The sequence below is a fragment of the Schistocerca serialis genome, chromosome 9 (genome assembly GCF_023864345.2).
Source record: "Schistocerca serialis cubense isolate TAMUIC-IGC-003099 chromosome 9, iqSchSeri2.2, whole genome shotgun sequence".
Lineage (NCBI taxonomy): Eukaryota > Metazoa > Arthropoda > Insecta > Orthoptera > Acrididae > Schistocerca > Schistocerca serialis.
The window spans coordinates 288,273,764-288,299,628 of NC_064646.1; the positions used below are offsets into that span (position 1 = coordinate 288,273,764).

General features: G+C 43.6%; 1 protein-coding gene across 1 annotated transcript in view; it reads right to left on the minus strand.

Annotated features, from left to right (window-relative positions):
* The window catches only part of LOC126419040 (rabphilin-3A), a 1,076,902-nt gene that overhangs the window by 152,994 nt on the left and 898,043 nt on the right, over positions 1-25,865 (minus strand). Inside the window, exons 10-11 of the mRNA XM_050086103.1 lie at positions 25,374-25,512; positions 14,641-14,795 (exon numbers count right to left, since the gene is read on the minus strand). Coding sequence (XP_049942060.1) covers positions 14,641-14,795; positions 25,374-25,512 — 294 coding nt within the window. The remainder of the gene's footprint in view (positions 1-14,640; positions 14,796-25,373; positions 25,513-25,865) is intronic.

Sequence of the window (25,865 nt, forward strand, 5' to 3'; positions counted from 1 at the left end):
CACAGCTTTCTTTGGCAAGAAGAACATGATCTAAAATGATATACAACCAGTACATCGAAAAGAAAATAGTACAAAATAACAATAACGACGTAAAACGAACATTTAGTATTTTGGGCAGTTGAAAACAATGACTGGACGAGCAAGGGAAAAAATAAACGAAAGAGTAAAATTGAAGTGCTTTTTTACTGGCTCTCAGCTTTCGATCTACTTGAAAGGATAGTTTGCTAGGCGTGTGTCTTGTGAGTTTCGGCTCATGGTATTGAGACATGCACTTAAAATGCAAAAAGTCATTAAAATCTAACCGCCATTCGACGGCCAACACCGCGGTTCCTGGTGTGTCCGCTGTGCCGTGCGTGTGATCATTGCTTGTACAGCCCTCTCGCAGTGTCCGGAGCAAGTATGGTGGGTCTGACACACCGGTGTCAATGTGTTCTTTTTTCCATTTCCAGGAGTGTATAAAGAAATTGTAGGAATAGATAGAAACACATAAGAGAAACGGAACTGCACAGGGAAATTCACTGCTTCAGGTCGATAACAAACACTTGGTGTGGCCTCTCGTGGTGCATCCATTCAGCGAACTGTTTGGTGTGCCTTTTCCCGCACAACATCAGGATCGGGTCACGTCCAGAATTTTCCCACTTTGGTCATAGCTGATACTGGTGCTCCTGCTATCTTGTCGAGGCGGAAAGCCTCAGCTCAGGGTACAATTCCAAACAATATTTCACAACTACGTAAAGGTAATTATCCTGCATAGCATCAGGTCGTGGGTGGTGGTTAATGGGGGTGGAAACAGGAGCCTGTTCATCAACGAGGATCGTGACGACAGTCGAGACTTCATTGTTGGTTCCGTCCCGTCGTTCAGACTCGTCATTATATGTAGTAGCTGGTTCAGCTACAATGATTTCGTGGATGCGATGAACAATGTTTCACACAGAGGGCCACAAAACATGAATGAATAAACAATTCATATTGCCCAAGATCGCATTTTGTAGCTAATATTATTGAGACAAGCCTACAAACGTATCACGTTTCTCATACAATGGATATAATGAAGTCAGAGGTGACTACATCAACCACGTTAACACGCGGACAGCTCATCGTGAATTTTGTAGAAGTGTAGAAACTTGTAATGCAGGCAGCTACCAGCGGGAATCTGTCCCACCTCTTCCTTCCAGGTTCCGCGACCTCCCGGATTTTTTACGGAACCTTAGTTTGACCACGACAGCTGCTAAAGAGCTCTTATCTCAAAAGCAGTTGGTGTCACATAGCTGTGAACCTAACACGTAGCTGGGGAGTTTTACAGTAATATAAGAAAAAATGGATGTCGGCTTGGGCATAGGGGATTGCTGCAGAATTCTTGAGCATACTCTAAGTGCGAATACTATAAATTTCTTTGAGACAGGAAAGCATTCGTTCACAAATCAGCACGGATTTGGAAGGCATCACTCGGGTAACACCCAGCATGTCCTTTTCTCGCACGATATCCGGCGAACCGTGAGTGGAGGGCAACAAGTAGGTACCTTATTTTTAGATTTACGGAATGTATTTGACACAGTGTCTCAATGCATACTGTAAATGAAAGTCCGGGCATACGGAATACGTAATCAGATATGTGAGTAGTCCGAAGACTTTTTAAGTAACGAAATCCAGTACGATGTCCTCGGACTGCGAGTGTTCGTCAGAGACAAGGGTATCGTCAGGAGAGCCTAAAAAAATGGCTCTCAGCTCTATGGGACTGAACATCTGAGGTCATCAGTCCCCTAGAACTTGTTGTTGTTGTTGTGGTCTTCAGTCCTGAGACTGGTTTGATGCAGCTCTCCATGCTACTCTGTCCTGAGTAAGCTTCTTCATCTCCCAGTTCTTACTGCAACCTACATCCTTCTGAATCTGCTTAGTGTATTCATCTCTTGGTCTCCCTCTACGATTTTTACCCTCCACGCTGACCTCCAGTACTAAATTGGTGATCCCTTGATGTCTCAGAACATGTCCTACCAACCGATCCCTTCTTCTTGTCAAGTTGTGCCAAAAACTCCTCTTCACCCCAATCCTATTCAATACCTCCTCATTAGTTATGTGATCTACCCATCTAAACTTCAGCATTCTTCTGTAGCACCACATTTCGAAAGCTTCTATTCTCTTCTTGTCCAAACTATTTATCGCCCATGTTTCACTTCCATACATGGCTACACTCCATACAAATACTTTCAGAAACGACTTCCTGACACTTAAATCTATACTCAATGTTAACAAATTTCTCTTCTTCAGAAACACTTTCCTTGCCATTGCCAGTCTACATTTTATATCCTCTCTACTTCGACCATGATCAGTTATTTTGCTCCCTAGAACTTAGAACTACTTAAACCTAACTAACCTAAGGGCAGCACACACATCCATGCCCGAAGCAGGATTCGAACATGCGACCATAGTGGTCGCGCGGTTCCAGACTGAAGCGCCTAGAACCTCTCGGCCACCACGGCCGGCGGAGTGCCTCAAGGAAGTGACATAGAACAGCTCTTATTCTATATACACGGTGTTAAAAAGTAAGTGTCTAATATTTTGAGAGGTGACGGTACCTACCTAAACAAGAGAAATATGTCAAGTAAACATGGGCTGTAAAATGCATACCTCAAAAGCTATGAGCAGTTATTCAATAGAAGAGATGTGCTGCACAGCAGTGAAGATGAACAAGCGCCCCTAGCTGTTGAGATACACTCTTCAGAGCCCATATTTAGTGGATATTTTTTCTTATTTTGGTGGATTCTCCTACCTCTCAAAATATTCGACACTATTTTTTAACATCCTATACAGGGTGTTTGCGTAAGAGCGTGCAAAAACACACCAGGACATAGAGAATGCCACACTGAAAAATTTGAAATTGGGAACCCCTGGTCGGAGAAGCCATCTTAAGCAAATATGGAAGTAAACTTGTCTACCGCTTTGTCTAGCATCATTATTTTCCAACTTATTTATAACTGATATGCATACAAGTGTACATATACTGTGCTGATTATTTACATGTACATTTTTATTTCCTGCGAGGAAACAGGGAGAACGAGCCTGATTACCAGGAACTCATGATGCAGGTTTTGTTTACTTTACTTATCCATAAAGTGGCTCTGTTGTATCGTATTTACACTTTCCCATGACAGGACGTGCTGTGAATCAACAACGGAGCCATTCATTACTCAGTGCCCTTCAGAGACGTACAGTACAATACCATGGAGCAGTGCCGGTTCAGTATTTCCTGATCGCTAGGTCGGAAGGGGAGGTTCTATTCCATGAACTGAAAGGTCACCTGAATCCCCTTGATTATTTCGTATGGGAATATCTAAGGTCACTTGTGTATGAGACCCAGTGGATACGCAGATGGAATCAGTTGCCTGAATTGTAGGTGCCTGTGATGTGATTCAAAACAAACCAGAGATATTTGTCAGGGTGCGTCAGAATCTTTGCTTGCATTGAGGTTGATGGCCGTCTGTTTCAGCACATTTTGTAAAATAATGTACAAATGGTACGTTCATTGTGCCAATGATAGTATTTGCAGTTAACTAATGTAAATAAAAAAGTACACAGTAATGTGATTTTATTCCTATTATCTCCTTACGGTGGCTTCTCTTACCCCAGGTTCCCTATCTGAAGTTGTCCAGTGGAGCATTCTCTATGTCCTGTCAAATTTTTGCACGCTATTACGGAAACGTCCTGTATACATAAACCATTTTGTGAGTAGAGAGAGCCGGCCGGTATGACCGAGCGGTTCTAGGCGCTTCAGTCTGGAACCGCGCGACTGCTACGGTCGCAGGTTCGAATCCAGCCTCGGGCATGGATGTGTGTGATGTCCTTAGGTTAGTTCGGTTTAAGTAGTTCTAAGTTCTAGCGGACTGATGCCTCAGATATTAAGTCCCGTAGTACTCAGAGCCATTTGAACCATTTGAGTAGAGAGAGCAGCAGAATGCGACTGTTTGGTGATTTCGCTTTAGTGTACGAGAAAGTGTCATCGTTGGGTGACTGTAGGAGCATACAGGGTGCCTTAGAATTTATATATGGAGTGATGATAGCGGCTTGCACTAAATGTAGAAGAACGTAAACCAATGCAGATGAATAGGGGGAAAAATTCTATATTGTTCGAATACAGGTCTGCTTGAAAGAGACAAGTCGATTAAATTTCTAGGCGTAATGTTGGACAGTGATATGAAATGGAACGACCACATAAGGTCGGTTATAGTGATTCTGCAGCCACCAACGTACATTTTGAAAAATTAGGGCTCATACAGAGGCAAATGGTCAATAATTTTTCCCTCGCTCCATTTGAAAGTAATGCACCACATCTTTTTCCTTCAACAATTATTTATCGAACACAAGAGAGAATGAAACTTCCAATTTTCCAAGTCTTCTCCTCCCCATTCTTTGGCCTTCGTCTAGCGAGACACAGGGGCCAGTGTGCCCTGTCGGTATTGCTACTTGTTCTGGCCACGAAGCCATTTCTTCACCGAGCGAATCTCTTCGTCAGACTCACAATGTCTTCGGCGAACGGCATTTTTTAATTGTTCAAACGAGTGGAAGTCCGAGGGAGCTAGGTCAGGGCTGTAGGGTGGAGGGGGCAGCACTGTCCAACCCTGTTCAGTGCTGTGTTCCGAAGTCCTCAAACTTGTGAGAGGCCGAGCGTTATTCTGTTGAATCAACTAGCTGGGTTGTTATGGCGCCGAAGTCGCTGGAGGCGTTTTTTGAGTTTGGCTAATACACTCCTGGAAATTGAAATAAGAACACCGTGAATTCATTGTCCCAGGAAGGGGAAACTTTATTGACACATTCCTGGGGTCAGATACATCACATGATCACACTGACAGAACCACAGGCACATAGACACAGGCAACAGAGCATGCACAATGTCGGCACTAGTACAGTGTATATCCACCTTTCGCAGCAATGCAGGCTGCTATTCTCCCATGGAGACGATCGTAGAGATGCTGGATGTAGTCCTGTGGAACGGCTTGCCTTGCCATTTCCACCTGGCGCCTCAGTTGGACCAGCGTTCGTGCTGGACGTGCAGACCGCGTGAGACGACGCTTCATCCAGTCCCAAACATGCTCAATGGGGGACAGATCCGGAGATCTTGCTGGCCAGGGTAGTTGACGTACACCTTCTAGAGCACGTTGGGTGGCATGGGATACATGCGGACGTGCATTGTCCTGTTGGAACAGCAAGTTCCATTGCCGGTCTAGGAATGGTAGAACGATGGGTTCGATGACGGTTTGGATGTACCGTGCACTATTCAGTGTCCCCTCGACGATCACCAGTGGTGTACGGCCAGTGTAGGAGATCGCTCCCCACACCATCATGCCGGGTGTTGGCCCTGTGTGCCTCGGTCGTATGCAGTCCTGATTGTGGCGCTCACCTGCACGGCGCCAAACACGCATACGACCATCATTGGCACCAAGGCAGAAGCGACTCTCATCGCTGAAGACGACACGTCTCCATTCGTCCCTCCATTCACGCCTGTCGCGACACCACTGGAGGCGGGCTGCACGATGTTGGGGCGTGAGCGGAAGACGGCCTAACGGTGTGCGGGACCGTAGCCCAGCTTCATGGAGACGGTTGCGAATGGTCCTCGCCGATACCCCAGGAGCAACAGTGTCCCTAATTTGCTGGGAAGTGGCGGTGCGGTCCCCTACGGCACTGCGTAGGATCCTACGGTCTTGGCGTGCATCCGTACGTCGCTGCGGTCCGGTCCCAGGTCGACGGGCACGTGCACCTTCCGCCGACCACTGGCGACAACATCGATGTACTGTGGAGACCTCACGCCCCACGTGTTGAGCAATTCGGCGGTACGTCCACCCGGCCTCCCGCATGCCCACTATACACCCTCGCTCAAAATCCGTCAACTGCACATACGGTTCACGTCCACGCTGTCGCGGCATGCTACCAGTGTTAAAGACTGCGATGGAGCTGCGTATGCCACGGCAAACTGGCTGACACTAACGGCGGCGGTGCACAAATGCTGCGCAGCTAGCGCCATTCGACTGCCAACACCGCGGTTCCTGGTGTCTCCGCTGTGCCGTGCGTGTGATCATTGCTTGTACAGCCCTCTCGCAGTGTCCGGAGCAAGTATGGTAGGTCTGACACACCGGTGTCAATGTGTTCTTTTTTCCATTTCCAGGAGTGTATGTTCACACGTCGACTTCTGTCGACTGTACATTCTCCATAAACAGCACACAAACGTTCCTGAATGTTCTCAGCAGTTTCTTTCTATGCAGTGAGAAATTCAATGACGACACGCTGCTTATAACATACTTAGCTTGCAGACGCCATTTTGAAATACTGGTGGAGCTACGGTAGCGCTATCTGTCGGTGCACAAACGAGTGGTTCGCGCGCACACTCGGGAAATTTCAAATAATGCGTACCTAAAGTTTCGCATTCGTATCATTGTTGTTGACTGAGAAAAAAATGTGATGCATAACCTTCTGTGCGATCATCTAGATGCTGATGTAGAACCGGTATTAGTATCAGACTTTGACATAGATTTCGAATACTTCTGATCAAACGACGCAGAAGTGACGCACAGCATTCCTTCGAAATTTCTAAAATCTGTTGGATAAGTGGCAGCGAAACAATTATTCATGTTAGTATGTAAGGCCTATGAATCTGCAGACATACCACCGGTCTTCGGGAGAATATCATCCTCACAATCCCGAATATATCAAAGGCAGAAACATGTGGGAACCACGGCACAATTAGTTTAATAACTCGTGCATAAAAGTTTCTGACAAGAATACAATACCTCTAGAAAGGTAGAGACAGCAGAGAAGCAGTTCTAACATTACGCTTGATAAAGGAAGTAAGCTTTAAAAAATGAAAAGAAAAAAAGGCATGTTCATAGGATTTGTCGATCTTGAAAAACCATTCGACAATGTAGGATTAAAATTCAGGATAGCAATTATAAGATTTATTGATGGCATAGCCATCCTTAGTATAAGTGGGGAAGAATCACAGGACGTGCTTGATGGACTGAGCAGTCTAATGACCACAGAGCACGGTCTGAGAGTAAATCTAAGACGAAAGTAATGAGGAGAGAAATGAGACTAGCTATATAAACTTAGCAACAAAATTGGGGCCCACCTTGTGGAAGAAGTGAAGTAAATCTCCTACCCAGGAAAAAAGATAACGTAGGACGCACGAAGAAAGGAGGATACGGGGAGGAAAATGGTAGAGGAAAAGAGGGCATTCTTGCTAAAAGACATCTAGTACTATCAAACATATGTCCTAAACTGAGGAACAAATTCCTGCTTATCTGCGTCTGGAGCACATCATTCTATGAACGTGAATTTGAGAAAACGAGAAAAGATGAGAATCGAAGCGTTTGAGATGTGCTGTTAGAGGAGGATGAGGGAAATTAGGTGGACGGATAAGAAATGAGGAGGCCCTTCGCAGAATTGCTGACGAAAGAAAATGTGGACACACTGACTAGAAGAAGGGATAGGATGACGGGAGACATGTTAAGACGTCAGGAAGTAACCTTCGAGGTATTAGAGGGCGATGTAGAGGGCAAAAGATACAGCGGAAGGCGGTGATGAGTATACAAGTCCGACAAATGTTGAGGACGTCGGTGTTAAGTGTTACTCAGAGATGAAGAGCTTGGCAGAGTCTGTGTCGCCTGGCCACCAAGAGTTGTTGCATAACGATTTGATTCATGGATCCAGTTATATGGCCCCTTTCGTGTACAGCGTTTTTACGACTATGACGTGTGAGGCCTCAAAATGGCATCAATGTAATGCCGAAACTGGTAGCACATAAGAATGTCATAAAATAAATTTCTACAATACATACGGCTGTTGGTAAATTATTGCATCAAGAAAGACTGTTGTAGGATGCTTAATTTCAGACGTTTCAAGGCTCTACTACAGCATAAAGCATGATTGATCTGGAAAGGCCACTTGCCGCCAATCAGTGGACGTCCAGTTGCGATATTGACGTGCAGTTTCCAGCCATCGTCACTGATGAACGGTAGTCAGCATGGGTGCATGAACCAGCCTTCTGCTGTGGAAGCCCGTACACAGGAACGTTCGCTAAACGATCGTTGAAGATACTTTAATCATGGCGGCACATGAGCAGTTTACAAACTTAGCCGCTTTGGAAATTCTTCCACTACTGGCGCAAAAGCTAATGATTATGCTATTTTTGACATCACATAAATCGGTCCATTTCCGCATTACGACAACGATTCCATTGTTTTACAAGTCCTTCCCCCCCTCCCCCCCTTTGCTTCTCCTCCAAACTGTTTCATGTACCATCCACTGCTAGTGCTGCCAGCTCCCGCCTGTGAGTAGATATTGCACGTTGATGTCGATTTCTGGCGGTTGTCACATTAACGTGATTGGACTATGTGTATTGCAAACATCGCCCTCACCGACTCTCACTTGCCATCTCTTCCTCCCCTCCTCCTCTCTCTCTCTCTCTCTCTTCAACCATTCCTGGACGTTCGCATATCGCCTGCAACGCATTCTGATGCTACTCCGGTTCTGCAAGGCAACCGAGACGTCAGACGTTCCAGCCTTTTTCACCCCCTCCTCACCTCTATCCCTACCGAAAAGACAAGACAGCGAGTTACAATTTTGTTGCCATGCTGTTCTGAGGCATGTTTAAAATTTTAGGTCTCTAGCTAGTCTGGAAATTAGTATAAAATCAGTCGCAAAGTTTGTGCCGAACAGACCAATGTACGAAATCTAGGCAGTAAAAATGTGTTGAAAAATAATGAATTAAAAACCAAGGCCTGTCAGACAGGTCGAGTATGACCACCCACAAGTAAACTAGTTTACTGCTGTTTCTGACCAACATAAGTGCAGCACAGCTTTCTTTGGCAAGAAGAACATGATCTAAAATGATATACAACCAGTACATCGAAAAGAAAATAGTACAAAATAACAATAACGACGTAAAACGAACATTTAGTATTTTGGGCAGTTGAAAACAATGACTGGACGAGCAAGGGAAAAAATAAACGAAAGAGTAAAATTGAAGTGCTTTTTTACTGGCTCTCAGCTTTCGATCTACTTGAAAGGATAGTTTGCTAGGCGTGTGTCTTGTGAGTTTCGGCTCATGGTATTGAGACATGCACTTAAAATGCAAAAAGTCATTAAAATCTAACCGTTGATGTGCTATCAACAGAGAGGTACAAGTTTAGAATTTCTACGAGACACATAAAAATACGTAAACGGATAAGTGGTCATAGTGGGGTGTGGTGGTCGAAATATACAGTCTCATTTGCACATTACAATTTACGGACGAACTGTATCGGATGGCGGACACCCGTTTTCAGTTTCCTACAAAAAGCCAAAATCTAAATTAATTAGTGAGTATGCTCAGGTTCTACAAGAAAACTACTTAGAAAACCGATTTAGTAAAATGCTTACGAGTAGTGATGAAGCTGTCAGTTTGCCACAGAGATTTTAAGAATAATTCAGTATGGAAATATGAGCTACAAAAAGAGCATCATATAAGTACCTACCAAGATCGTCTAACGAAATACACGGCCTAGTCACATTTACGTGACGTTGGACGCAAACGTGCAATAACCGCCCATATACGACAGGTGACAGCACTTGTAGTGGAGAGAGTATGAAGCGTGACCGGGGGACGCGGAGAATAGTGTAGTCGTTGTCGTAATAAATAGCTAAATGGTAGTAAGTCTATTTTAAATGTGCATCCTTTCCACTTACACATGTATGAATGAGCACGATCATCATCTTGCCCAAAAAAGAGACGCTTTTCATAGTTCAATTTCACTACAACCTCCACCTTCTCAGTTTCTTCAATGTGGTTTTTCGTTGTTATCACTGAAGAGTAGTTGTCAGGGATTAAGGCGACAGTCGACGTCCCAAAAATGTATACTTACCTTCAAGAACCGATTTTTGTACATACGAGGCCTAAATAGATAGTGTGGTAGCTTCTGACCGGACATTTTGGGATACCCTAATGAATCTGCTCTCCAGGCGTTCACCTCTGATATGCAGGATACCCTTCTTGTGGATCATTATAGAACAGTAGAACACAAGTGAGCTGTAGTTCTACAGTAGATGCAACGGATTTGAGGCAAAAATTTAGGTGCGTCAGTGCTTTAAGTTTCGTTGAGGTTTGTTGGAATCTTCGTTGCGCTGCAGACACAGTTTGCGGTCGGTGTGTGGTCCTATCGTCGAAGTCCATGAGCGACGATCTGTGATCAGAATGTTGTCTGTGAATTCATTTTGTATGCTAGCAAACCTGTGCAAATTTTACAAGGTCTCGCACAGAGTACTGTCGCTACTGATATTGCATGTACTGTACTAGTTTACGTCTTGGCGAGCCTCTGGCTGAAGCAAAAAAACACAAGTTCAGAAGTACTGTGATCTCAAGGCATCTGTATTGGTGAACACTTGATACATGAAAGCTTGGTCACCACGCATGCACTACTGACACTACCCTCTAAATTATATACGACCTAAGCTGGCTGCAGTGTAATGTGTATGAATATCCAACTGTCTAGTTGTCTACGAATGGATGCAGTACACACAATACGTCAAAAGAAAAATTGTTCTAATTTTTCTACATTTCGTTTAGTTTTTGCACCAGAGAACAACCATCGTCGTTTTCAAAACTACTGCACTTCATGGTGGACCATATGGAAGCGGGTATCCATTGTTTCGAAGTGAATAACGTACTTGGCCGTTTGTAGCTTTTCTACGACTGCAGAGGTTGCGGTAAAAAGAAATAGTAGTCCTTCAGAGTTCCGTATTTAGTTGCATGACGAGTTGTGAGGAATACAGCCAGGTGGAAGATTTTCTTTGATACATTATTTTGACGACATAGGCCCTTTGCTGGTAGCCATTAAGCGAACCTAGTATATGGAGAAATCAATTAAAACTGTAGTTCTTCTCCTATGACGAAGTGGTATACAGTTTTTAATGGTTCTGTGCGGGCTACTGACTTAACGTGTGGAATACGTAGTTTGAAATTTTGTGGACGAGGCTGGAGAAGACCTCTGTAGTTTAAGATTCTAAACTTGCCAGATGTCATCAGATATTCATGTTTCCTTATCACGAAATTGGATTACTTTCTTCATTCTTCTGCCAAGTATGAGTGGACTGGAGCCAGAGCTAAGAGTGGTATTCTGTTTATTTCCAGAGTTAATATCTTAGCAGCCTTTTACTGTTTCTGGTAGAGATGGATTACATTGTTCACCATTGTAGTTTCAGTCGGACATCTGCAGCACAGTTATTTGTCCACGCAAGTATGTTTCCCTGCTGAGTTTCTCATCACCGTTGGCGATGTTTTAGGAAGTATCGTACGTCTGCATGTTAACTTCTTTTAGCGCTGCTTATACTTTTACAGTTATACAGTCTTTAGAGTATGATTCTACAAATCAGTTGACAAAGTTAGGTAAAAAGCAAGATTGGGGTTAAATGTCATTAGAGACGGAGTACGAGCTCAGAGGGGACAAAGGTGGTACAGGAAATCGGTTTTTATCTTTTTAAGGGAAATTACTCTGCGTTCGCGCTAAGAGATATTGAGAAAATATAACCTAGATCTCTGGCATATGTGTCCAGTACCTTAAAGTTAAGTAAGTGATGACTGGAATTGATATGTGTGTATCTCCCCAGAAATTTCTTTCTTCAAGACATGAAGTCTTGTGACTCAAACTGCTTCAAGCAACATACACTACTTGATAACAAGTATCCGGACATCTTATGTAAGGCGAACTATTCTGTAGATGTCACGGGAGGTGGGCTCCAACGCCCGTGTATAAAGAGGTGGGGAATGTTGTGTTATCAGCAGAGGAACAGTAACAGCACAATGGGTTGGTCAAGAGCGCTCAGTGACTTCGAACATGGACTAGTCATTGGATGCCACCTGAGTTACAAATCCAACATGGACACTTCAACGATCCTAACGCTGTCCAAGTCGACTATTGGTGATGTGGCTGTGAACTGGAAGCGCGGAGGAACAACCGCACCTAAACCGTCTCGAGGCACCTCATGTACTGATGGACAGAACACCATTGCGGAGGTTGATTGTAAAAAATCACGTGGAATCAGTAGAAGGAATAACTCTTGAATTCCAAAATACTGTCAGCAGTACAGCTAACACAATGATTATGCGTAGGGAGCTGAAGAGCGGGATACAGTGGTAGAGCACCTCCTCAATGAGCACACATTTCCGTAATCAACTTTAAGTAACTCTTGAACTGAGGTGGAGAGCGACGCACTGGACGTCGTATGACTGGAAACGAGTGACCTGGAGTGATGAATTGCGAGATAGCCTCTGGCAGTTCTGTGGAAGGGTTTGGGTCCGTCGAATGCCTGCAGAACGTTGCCTGCCACCACTTGTAGTGCCAACAATGAAGTACAGATTTACGTCATGGGGGTGTTTTTAATGGTTAGTGCGTGGTCCTCTTACTCCTCTTAAGAAGTCACTAAATGCGGAAGGATATGAAAACATTTCACAGCGTTGTGCACAGTTCGGAGACAGCGATTGTTTGTATCACCACGACAATTCACCATGTCATACAACAGCATCTGTGACGCTACGGTTCGTGGACAATAACATTCATGAAATGAACTAGTGTGCTCGGAGTCAACACTTGAAATCACTGGAATACCTTTGGGATGAGTCAGAACTTCCACTTCACTCGAGATCCGAGCATCTACCAACACTGTCCTGAGGAACGGTTACAAGGGAGGGCAAATTCGGAAGGCTCTACATCCCACACCTGCAGCACCGGCGGAAACTGAGGATGAAGCTCAGGAGGAGGCTGCCTTGGCTATTATTCCGTTTTGTGGGGCCTTATCCGGAAAAATTGGGCGCATTTTACGTAAACACCAAGTGAAAACAATCTTTCGTCCTCCAAGCAAAACCAAAAGCCTTCTTGGTAGTGTCAAGGACAACACTGGTCTACGTAAATCAGGGGTTTATCAGATACCTTGCCAATGCGGTAGCGTATACATAGGGCACACCATTTGTACCATTGAGGACCGATGCCGAGAACATCAATGGCACACTAGACTGCAACAGCCCAGTAAGTCGGCAATCGCTGAGCATTGCCTGTCGGAACTCCACAGCATGGATTATGACCAAACCAAAGTGCTGACACAGACTTCCAAATACTGGGACCGTGTCATCAAAGAAGCCATACAGATCAGAGTAAGGTAGCCACAACTCGTGGGAACCCGCGATCACCCGGATTAAGAAGAAAAATGATATTTCCCAGGGTGTACCGACTTCGTGGGAGGAGGGAAGAATAACGAGAGCGGCAGACCCTCCTGAACGAGAAGACCTAGGACGGCGGGAGAACGGACGCTGCACCTGGACCGCGCGCAGGGAGCGGACCGCACCAACTCATTGGAAGCGCCTGAGGGAGGAGCGGAAGGGGGATTGTCCTCGTACATGGCGCTGGCCCACCGCCGGTCAGTACATCAGCGCACCTGATGATGGCAACGTGGTCGAGTGCCGAAATATTGTTTCCTATCCACACTCATTCCAGGCTGTTCACCCGAGATTTATTTCGTCATAAAATACGCCTGGAGAAATTGAAGAATTACCCCACTGAAAGTTTCCCCAGCAGAGGCAATACTTTCCAGCTTGATCCTACGTTATTAAGGAACCTGCAAAAAGAAACACACCAATTTCCTTTTTGTTTTGGGAATAGACCTTCCGCAACTACACTTCGTTTTGATTTATTTAACTTTCGTCCTTTGGGACTATTTTTGGGGTACAGGCAATCATTCATGTCATCAGCCAAGTCGTCCGGCTTCAGTCCGTATCACCATTGGTCAGAGCCAAATTAAAGTGTCTAGGGATGTGATACACGTCGACCTACGAGTTGGCTGACGTCAGGAACGATTGCTTGAGGCGACTGTGACTACTCGCAAAGAACGAAAGATAAATAAACACAACAAAAATTTAAGGTGTGGAATGTCTATTTCCAAATCAAATAACTTATCAACTGCGGACCCGCCAGTAAAATTCTCCCTGAAAAGCAATGGAGAAGATAATGAAATCCCGATTTCCGTTTTCCCAACCATATTATTTTCATACTTCTAAAAATGGTGTTCAGCTTTTGGTCTGCTCATTTGAAGTCTCCGTACACTAAGAGTGCTTAACGTTGACGAAAACCATGTCGTCGAAATATTGAACCAGTCAGACTCTTCCACCTATTCATGTCGTTCAAATCAAGTATTTTCTTTAAATTTTGAACACACAGTTCTTCTCCAATTAACAGGTTTTTTCGAGCTCTCCAGTTTCCGAGTGTTGACAGCCCCAAACACAAAAAAATTATAATGAAAGAGAGCAATAATAAACTAAATTCGTGTGAAGTATTTGGTATATGTAGTCATAATTTAAAACAAAATAAAAATATAAAAGAGAAGGAAGAGGGAGACGTTAGTAAGCGTCGGGATAAAGAATAAAATATAGATGTTAAAATATGTGCTAAACATTAAGGTGGTGACGAACGGTGTTACCTGCTGGGTTGGAATACTAAGTATGCAAAGTACTTGCCTAGGTTAGTTTGAAGCACTATGTAAGCAATACTGCTAGCGATAGCACAGACTAAGAGAAATATGAAAACATGTAGTGTGGTCACACAAACCGAAGCTGTGTGACGCGTAACTCACTTGCACGGTGAGTGTCACTGCCCGGCTGCCCTACCGAAAGATCTCCGTCACTAGCCAGTGATAGGGACTCTGATCTCTGAGACGGGACGCCGGGAGAAGTAGCCCGCAGGCTAGGCTCACCCGCGGCCAGACTGCCTTGCCGGGTGCCAGAGCTGCTGTTAGTAAAAGTCCAGTAATCAGCCAACTGCTCCACTCCAGTCACAACTTACACAGTATGTCAATGTAAACAGCCGCGCAGCAACTTATGTGACTCTGCTTTTGCTTAACTGAACAGAAATGAACTGTCAATTGCACAATGTTCAGTCTTCTTATTACTTTTTCTTGTACCAAAGTCTATGATTTCTAAAAGATAGGAGTACGTACAGCAACAAGTCACAATGTTTTGTTAAAACATCATTAATCTAAAATATTGATTTACTAGCGCCTAGTCTCAAATCACTAGTGTTAATAATATGGCATCACAGCATACAAATCATGTAAATACTATTTCCGCTACTAATACTGTTAACTAAATTGTCACTAATTTGTTGGATTTCCAGGGTCTTCGTTAAGACAGAACATTTGTCCTACTATGTAGAAATGGAATAAATGTATGATTGATTGCTTGTTAAAAATGTTCTGGGGCATAAATTTTTGGTTACATTAAGAGGGTTACATGTTCGTACACTGGGTACTACCCTGTCGACCATTGTCCTCGCTACGAAGCCCTTTTTTCACACTATTTTCAAATCACGTTTCACATTTCACAATGATTTTTAACTGAGAAAAACTCTGTACAATGTACTAATACATAATAATTCTACGCATTTGTTATTCTTATGAAAGATTATTTCGTTATATTTGCACAGACCATCGTAATATGATTACAAGATGGCCATCATATACAGAGTGTCTTTCCTAAGAGTCAGCAGGCGCATTTTCTCCAGTGTTTCCGCAAATATCTGCAATTTTCTTTTGCTTCGAGTCAGTCCAAAAACGCTTTCTGGTTGACATTGGGCGTCGCATGTTTATCCACGTACTACTTATTACAGTCTTCAGAAAACTCACGAAGTAGTTAGGCTATAATATTTTATTTTTTATTGCAACGAAAAGCTCATATTAACATTGAATCAATAACAAAAGAACTATTATATATAATCAAAGAGTAAACAAGCTGACCCTTGTGCGCGCCCGCATCTCGTGGTCGTGCGGTAGCGTTCTCGCTTCCCACGCCCGGGTTCCCGGGTTCGATTCCCGGCGGGGTCAGGGATTTTCTCTGCCTCGTGATGGCTGGGTGTTGTGTGCTGTCCTTAGGTTAGTTAGGTTTAAGTAGTTCTAAGTTCTAGGGGACTTATGACCACAGCAGTTGAGCCCCATAGTGCTCAGAGCCATTTGAACCATTTTTTGACCCTTGTGCGCGCCGCCACAGAATAATGCTATCCTTCACTGTGCGTCTACGGATGTTCTGCTCGCGACTCCCTCACATGAAAGACGTAACGAGCAGTAACTACTTCGGCTGACTCCAGCCACACAATGCAAAAACGAAATTGCATATATCTCCCATAACACCAGAGAAAATGCGCCTAACAACTCTTAAGAGAGATAGTCGGTGTACACTAGATGTTCTGAAAAACTTCGGCAATCAAAGATGTTATACATTAGCAGAGATGCTTCGCTTAGATTCAGTGGCGGCTCGTAAGTATACATCCTGGGCGTTCAGAAATTTTTAAATTCACATAAATATGAGAGCGTGAAATTAATATCATCTGCTGTACAGCAGTTATGCTAATCAACAAGTTTATACAACTTCAGCTACTGTCAATAATAATAATAACAATAATAATATAACAGTAACAACATGCATAACTTATCTGAGAAAAGAAAGAACAGTTTTTGTGGAATTTTGTTGTTTTCTATATAATTAAGTCCAGTTTGTGGCAAGAATGAGGTAATACTTAAGCTTTCACTACTCCCTGTTTCGCATTTTTGTGTAAGTGGGAGTTTTGGTGTTTTTTTTATTTTGTCAGGAAAATGGATAAGGTCCCTAACACGTGTTAGTTAACGAATTAACTTCCGGGTTGAAAATCAGACATTCTTACGTTGCACTCACACAACAACTTACACTTATTATACACTTCTTTGTTAAATGTTTGCTTGCAGTCGCGCTTATTTGATTTCGTCACTTTATCAGACAATGGATCTGGTCTGGGTGGCCCTAACTCCTTGGCGGTTAACTTTTCCTGGTATTTTCTTTTGTGCAAGCAATTAAAACAGATTCAGCAGATTTCAGGTAGACACTGTAAAGACCAGCCGATTCCTGCGAATTTGCTGAGAACTGGTCTGTTGCTTTGCAGAACGAAGTTCAAAGTTACCACTGGAACACATCACAAGAGTCAATATTTACATGTGTTGCTCACTTCCTTCGAACATCACTCCGTTTTGATATTTTCAGTGACGACCTCATTCATGACAGTGCATATGCATGGTATGCTGTCAGTATGGTAACTGATGATGTAGAATCTAGAACCATACATTTCCTAAAAATGACCACGTGTGTGATTGATGGTGCAGCATCTCACACTAAAAACCGCTTTCAACTTTATGCGCTTCGAAAACACTGTACAGGAATTAAGACAAAATTGGATAATGTCAATAATAGGTCATGGAGAAAGTGCATGTGTGGGGTAAGAGGTCTCTATAAACTACCTTGCAACAAGATTTAATATCCAGCATGAAGCTGTTGATCCTATAATAGATGCTATTTGATCTCTATGGACTGTATCAAAATTATTACACAACAGAAACTCTTACTTCTAAATGAAAATACACTAGGGGAATTTCGTTTAAAAAGGAGACAAGAGTGGCAGGAAATCAGTCAGATAAATGCTGGGTTGCATCCTGCAATGGCATACACATTGCAAGAACAGTTCTCCACGAAATACAGCCTGTTACTGTATGTGAAATGCCGAGACCTCAGTATACTTTAGAAGACTTTGTTGTGAGCAACTTCATTTCTAGTGTGTATAGTAATCACAACACAGAGTGCTGTATCTTCTAGAGTGCAGCTCATATTTATAAACAGAAACCAATAAATGAATGGATAAATAAATGATCACATTCACGATTTAGTATAGTTCTCGAGTTTTCACATTTTTGCAATCAGGTTATGTGTGACGCTACTGTCTGCATGAGGAGTCTTGCCGCTGTATCTTAGTATCCTGATCGCAATTACAGTTAGTTTAATGTACTTTATTTGGTTGTCAGGTAGTCAAGTAAAGAATCAAGCATCGTGTCATTACAGTTGAAGTGGACCGTAAAAATAATTGTGGCCCTGCATAATTACTAATAAGTCTTTGACCAGTGAGAATACTCATATAGTACACCATTTGTTCTGCAGGACTTGTAAATTTTGAAGATGGTGACAGGAAATTATACGTGGTACTTGGTATCACAGGTTAAAAGGAACAAAGTAGAGTATCAGTAGTCCCCATATGAACACCATTTCAGTAACGTTGAGGGAGACACTAGTTGACTAGCTGGAATCATTACATGTAGCAAGAAAGAATCTAAAGCCTGTAAATAAACAAGATGTCACATTGGAAATCGAAATAATTAAAACATGTAGTTACATAGTCATTACATCTTGTGACACAGCAAGAAACAAGTCTCGACTAAAGCTAAATAGCCCATATAGAAAACTGTCAGTGTTAATGCATGCAATGGCACAATATTCTTCTCTGACTAGATATTAAATGTTGTTGAAAAAATTAATCATTCCATCAAAAGAAAATTATATTTACTTCCGTATCTCAATAGATAAAGAAGTTCCAAGTATTAATCATACAGAAAATATGCATCTCTCTGCATGCTATCATATGTAGAAAACCTTGGTTCGATATTTTGAACCGTTTACGGAATACGATGTGTGTTACGACCACATGATGCACGTTGCGTATGGTCAGATCCGAGCACACTGCAAACGACCCTCCCAAAGAGATAAAAACCAATACCTTGAGAACATCAATGTGCTCTCGGCTCTAAGTACAATTCTCACACACAGCAATGTATGACGTAAAATGAACCATACAGAAGATCTACACAACGCCTTTTTACTATCGCAAATTTTAAAAATTTCGTGCACTGATTTACTTAATTTGCTGCAGCACAATAACTATGACGAATAACGAAAAGAAATTCAGTCTTTTGTAGAGTGAAGATATCGCTCTGCAAGATGTGAAACAATCAATTCTTGTCACGAAACTCGAGTTTTCCTAGAATTGGATAACAAGTATTTCATAGCAGCAGCTACATCCACTGAAGCACTTCGCCTGTGACAGTGTTGTACATATAGGACTGCATCACACTGCTTCATGCTGGATCTCTTGAATGTTCACTTGGTCCCACAGTGTGACGCATTCACATCAGATTGCTTATGTAGGTCGAGGTAATACGATTGCACCACATGACCAAATGTCATCTGACTTTTCGAGCAGTGCTCGATACAGTAGCAGTCTCTGTGATGCATCAAAAATGTTGTGCCTATTGGAACGTGCCTATCATTTGTTCAGCTCCAATTTTAAGAAATAATAGTGTTAATATGGTGGCCATTTTGTGTTCATGTTTTGTGCAAATACGAGAGCTATTAGGAAAGTGAAGAATGATCGGTCGCGAAATGGAAACCACTGTGAAAATCCAACGAGGCTTTTCACAGACGTTTCGGGCAGTGTCTCTAGTATGCCCGTCGATAGCATCAAGACGCTTTTTTCAGTTGTGAGCGCACTGTGGGCGAGTAAAGGTGCCTAGAACAACAATGTCTCCCACCAAGTAGGAGGTCCTGCTGAGAGGCTTCGCCTTAATGAATGCAGCCCACCTAACACAACTGCCACGCACTTCCTTCTTCATGGCAGTCCTCAGCCGCACTCTGCAGGGGCAGTGAAGACGCTCCTGCATCCTTTTCGATTGGAAGTGATCGATCACCCACAACACAGCCCTAATTGGCTCGTCCTGAGTATCATCCCTATTCACATGAAACGCTGGATACAAAGACAACACTTGGGCGCAGGCTACGTGCTATAGACCAGTGTAGGGTTCAAATGGCTCTGAGCACTATGGGACTCAACTGCTGTGGTCATAAGTCCCCTAGAACTTAGAACTACTTAAACCTAACTAACCTAAGGACATCACACACATCCATGCCCGAGGCAGGATTGGAACCTGCGACCGTAGAGGTCGTGCGATTCCAGACTGTAGCGCCTTTAACCGCTCGGCCACTCCGGCCGGCAGTGTAGGGAATTATCGGGCAGCACAGGCGGCTGCCTTCTATGGCGATGGTGTTGGAAATTTGGTATAACGCTGCGACAAATGTCTAAGTCAGAGCGGCGACTATGTATAGAAGTACCTGGAAGATGTAGCTAATGTGCAAAGAAAACAGTTTTGTGTATTAGTACATTATACTTTGCTTGCCTCACGTTAAAAACACCGTGGAACGTGATTTAAAAAGTGCAGAAAAATTCTACAAAAGCGAGGACATATGCCCGACCATCGCTGTAACCAGTGGATACACATACGACAGGTGAAGAAAAACATTCACCACGTATTTTTCAAGACATTTTCCATACATTTATTCAATTTCTATGCTGGGAGCCAAGTGAATTGCAATTATTGAAGTCCCTGGGAATTCCAGAAAGTAACAGTATTTTAGTTAATAGTATTAGAGCCATAAGTAACATGTAAGTGATCTGCATGTCGTGATGCCTCTAGATGTGCACTAGTAGCTCTAAATGCTTTGCTAATAAACTAATGACACAAGACTAATAATCATTAAACAATACGACTGGTTGCAGTACATACATAGCAGGTATACCTCCTAAGAATTGCCAAGCACGTTTTCTCAGTCGGTTCGGGAGATATTTGCAATTTCGATATTGCAATGTGTAGCTGGAGTCAGCCGAAGCAAATACTGCTCATCACATCTTTCATGCAACGCTGAGTGTAGACGGATTTTTCAAGCGGCTCTTTAGGTAGTCATTCGACAATACGACTCCATATTAGCCTAGAAGGAAATTGGTTTTGCCGATATGTTAACAGGGACAGGAGAATACGAAGAATAGCCAGTACTCCAACAGCAACCGAGCAGCGATGCTGCATGCTCGCAGCAGTCAGCGCAGCCAGTGCGTTGCTGTTGCTGCTGCAATACTGGTTGTTCTATGTGTTTTACTGACCCTGTTAATAGATGCTGATAGTACAAATATCGCGCTAGATTGATTTGGGACCACTCTATAGAGTGCATGTAAAATTCCGGTTCAGAAATCATTTTGTTTGTAGTGGGAAACAAATCGACGCACTCTATCGACACAGGCCATCTCATGAAAGACATGACAAGCAGTATTTGTGTAGCTTGATTCAAGATACATATTACAAGAACTAAATTGTACATATCGGCCGAAATAGCAGAGAAAATCTGTCTGACGACTCTTAGGAGGTACACCCTGTATGTCCTTTATTGTAAGAAAGTCATGGAAAACATTTCCGCCAATATGGCGAATTATATTTCTGTGATCTATTTGTCCATAGAATATTTCGTGGCAGTATCTTTGTATATAAGCGACGTACTACTAGCCTCAAATGTGAATTAAAACATTTCGATTCCAACATTCAAACTCTCCATTGGAAGCAAGACTGAGTATCGGCGTTACTGAGATTTCTTTGTTAAATGTAGGCTACATCTGCTACACACGTAAAAAAAAGTTTTGCATCACCTCGGTTCCGAGAGTTTCAGAACATCTACAGAAAATTGGAATAGAGACCAACATAAACATCATTTCCGACCTTTTCATTGCTCATGAAATCAACACATTGCATGTTGTACCACCATTCAACGAGACCTTCAGAGGTGGTGATCCAGATTCCTGTACACACCGGTATCTCTAATACCCCGTAGCAAGTCATGTTGCATTGGCGCATGCCTGTATTCGTCGTGGCATGCTATCTACAAGTTCATCAAGGCACTGTTGGGCCAGATTGTCCCACTCCTCAACGGCGATTCGGCACAGATCCCTCAGAGTGGTTGGTGGGTCACGTCGTCCATAAACAGCCCTTTTCAATCTATCCCAGGCACGTTCGATATGGTTCATGTCTGGAGAACATGCTGGCCACTCTAGTCGAGCGATGTCGTTATCCTGAAGGAAGTCATTCACAAGATGTGCACGATGGGGGCGCGAATTGTCGTCCATGAAGACGAATTCCTCGCCAACATGGTTGCACTATCGGTCGAAAGATGGCGTTCACGTATCGTAAAACTGTTACTGCGCCTTCCACGACTACCAGCGGCGTACGTAGGCCCCACATAATACCAACCCAAAATAGCAGGGAACCTCCACCTTGCTGCACTCTCTGGACAGTGTGTCTAAGGAGTTCAGCCTGACTGGTTTGCCTCCAAACACATCTCCGACGATTGTCTGATTGTAGGCATATGCGACACTCATCGGTGAAGAGAATATGATGCCATCCCTGAGCCGTCGATTTGGCATGTAGTTCGGCCTATCTGTATTGCGATGCATGGTGTCGTGGTTGCGAAGATGGACTTCGCCATGGACGTCGGCAGTGAAATTGCGCATCATGTAGCTAATTGCGCACAGTTTGAATGGTAATAGTCGTAACACGATGTCCTGTGGTTGCACGAAAAGCATTATTCAACACTGTGGCGTTACTGTCAGAGTTCCTTTGGGCCACAATCCGTAGACAGCGGTCATCCACTGCAGTAGTAGCCCTTGGGCGGCCTGAGCGAGGCACGTCATCGGCGGTTCCTGTCTCTTTGTGCGGGTTTAGTGACATCCCTGAACAGCGAAAGGGACTGTGCCTGTGATACGGTATCCACAGTCAACGTCTATCTTCAGGAATTCTGGGAACTGGGGTGATGCAAAACTTTTTTTGATATTGTATAACGATGATAATAATTATTTGTGGCTTCCAGCCTTATGAAACCCTCTCTATTCAACCCCACTGCTGGAGATAGCCTGTCAGCTTCGCAGTTTGCTTCACACAGCAATTTCTAATTTGGCCACATGAGATGTAGTGGATTTCATTTTACAACATTCCAAAATGAGATTTGGCTACTGATGATCTTGAACTTCACATGAATGGCAGTAACGCTAGCCGCTGCACTATGGGAATGGGCAAGACAAATGTACTGGACTGCTTGCTGCCGACGGCAGACAACTTTTGTATCAGCGCATTTCTCCAAGAATGATGTGTTCGAGTATTTTCAAATGAAATGCATTGAAGAGCTTCTTAATTTTGAAAGTCTCGTAGCCCACTTTATACCTGTGAGGGACTGAAGCAACAAATGGGAGACAGGGGGAAGGAAGCAGAGTCAGTAGTCAGTCTTACTCCTAATGAGGAGATTGCAGGAATTTTTCGATTGGTAGAGATTTAATACACATTTGGCGCGTCTAGTACCGCAGTACAGCCCAAGTATTTTATACATACAACTTCTTTTGTTCACAAAACACACCACGTGACTTGTTTTGAAAACAAGGAAAAACCTGAGTTAATAGAACTGAGCACCAGTCCAATGAAATTTGCAATATAATCTAAGATTCTCTACCTGAAATTTATTTCTATATAATTAAGTATAAGAAACAGTAAATAATGTGTATTACGTTACGGAACGTCGAATCACAATATCATTCCTTTCTTGAGGTACTACCCAATTCAGACATTTCTTCAGAAAGCTACACTCGCCAGAAGTGAAGGTCTCAATCAGGCCTTTAAGAAAGAATAAGGCATGAAGTTTAAAGTTGCCAGAGTGGAATGAGTGTCCTTTGCATCTCTTTTAGTACTATACTGACAACAGTTCGATATTACCTCTCGATATATAAGGGTTGGATAAGAAGTAGTGGCAACACCGTTATAATTCATACCAGCTTTTGTTGACAGACGTTCATCATATTACACGCCGTCAGTATAATAGCCCTGCATCTCGATATACTTCCCCACACAAATGCAAGTCGTCGTAAACTGTCAGTGCATCCACTTCTATCGATGTGTAGCAGGGACCACGCTATGGCACAGATGATGTCTTCTCTTGTGCTTTAGCTTATGCCATGAGGAGGCTTCATCATTTTGGCGAACAGGTCGTAATCGCATGGATTCATATCGGATGAATACGGCGGATGTTCAGTATCTCCCATCCCCATGTGTGCAGGAACTCCTGCATGGGTCTCACCTTCTGACATCATGAAGGATGATGAGACGCTGTACTAGATGGTGTCCTCGCTTTCTTCTCAGTGTGAGATGAAGGTGCAGTGACCATCTGCACCTATGGTGCAATGTGCTTCAGATTAACCCCCGGGTACTGTAAGCCACAATAGCCATCTCTTTGCCACCAGCTGCTTCGCAGAGCATGTGCTGTGGATCAGGAGAACCATGGCGTTTCCATACAATGGACCGATCTCAGATGACATTTCTTCCATTCCAAAACACTTTCACACATCTCGCCACCATACGATATGCCAATGCTGCATCACCACATGCCTCACGCAGTCCCCGAACACATTGTTGTTTGCCCCGATTATGTAACACTTCAATCTTGATCCATTTTTTCCGTGTTTCGTAAACATATTGTTAGGGCGCTTAAAATGGCCTCGCGCACTTTCGAACAGTACACACTGCAACAGATTCAGCCACGCACTGTACTTCTTCAACTGGTCTTCTGCTATCTGCTACAGGCAGCGCACATGCCATTTGACATGTTACGGCAGTGTTGCCAATACTTTCTATCCAGCACTAGTATCTCACAGCTGTCGTCTTACCATTCTCTTCGTTAAACTTCGTACGAAGATTTTTTGATTGTAGAAGCTCTGGTACCAATTTGTCTGAAAGACTATTGTTATAAGTTTGAAATGAGCTTGTTTCTTTGTTTTCTGTTCGCCTGATCGCGATGTCCACTTTTGATGAGTACAGCCTTTCTCATCCATATTATTCACATTTCCAGTGCACATTTCTTACTTCATTTTCCAGATTCTGCAATGTATTTCTCTCCACTTCAAGTTCTGACAAGTTTCCATTACCTGTTATAAGTTTCTCATGCTGGCTGCAACATGCTGCATCATCACAAAGGGATTCTAGGGGTGGAAAAAAACTAGGGGTGTGATGAAGGGCTTAACTAAAAGTGGGTGATAACTAACTTAACATACAATTACACGTATTTAAGTTGATATAAAGTCTATATATTTTTCGTTCAAAACGCACTACAGTAAAATATATATTTCGTATTTCCATATAGTGTGGAAGTGCAGGACTGTCTGGAATTTCTGGGTTGAGATGCTACTAGTTAGTGCTTTCTTCGACGTTTACAGCATACTTTTATGTACAAACAGGAACTTTCACTGCACTGTTCACGAACAGCTGTTCGTGGACCTGTTACTGAAGCTGAAGCGTTTATTTGTGTTAGGTAAGCTCCTGCACCGTTAAGCAGCCTACGGGGGTGATTGCGAACTGGGTGAAGCTGCCCGTGAGTAGGCCGCGAGTACTAGGAACACTTGTGGTAGCTGTGGACCGCGGTGAGACGGGAGTGCGTCCGCTCAACCCTCTAGCCAAGCCGACCCTGAGTGTGCAAGCGGCATGCCGGGAGGTGCGCAGCCGCAGAGGCCTCAGCTCTCGCCTAGGCGGACCCCGGCGCTATGGCTCACGTCTGGCCGCACAGTCTTCTCAGCAGCTCGTGCAGGATTTGGCCACAGATGCCGGGGCAGTACCTGTTGGAGCCCGACGTGTCCGTTGGCGGCGGGCCCGTCGGCGCCGAGTCGAGGATGCTGGTGCGCGGCGCGTACGCCTTCATCGGCACTTCCTCCTCCGAGCTGCTCTCTTCCTCCGCGTCTGCGCCGCCTTTGTGGCCTGCAACACGCGAGACACTGCCTGCAGTGGATGGCACTTTTCTTTACAAGCAAAGGGCAATTCGCATCTACCAAGGTACAGGTACAAGGTGTTGAAAAAAGTGTACCTTTTCTTGCAGGGTGCAGTACTGACCAAAAATACACTATCTGATCAAAAGTATTCGGACACCCTATACAGGGTGTTACAAAAAGGTACGGCCAAACTTTCAGGAAACATTCCTCACACGCAAAGAAAGAAAATATGTTATGTGGACATGTGTTCGGAAACGTTTACTTTCCATGTTAGAGCTCATTTTATTACTTCTCTTCAAATCACATTAATCATGGAATGAAAACACACAGCAACAGAACGCA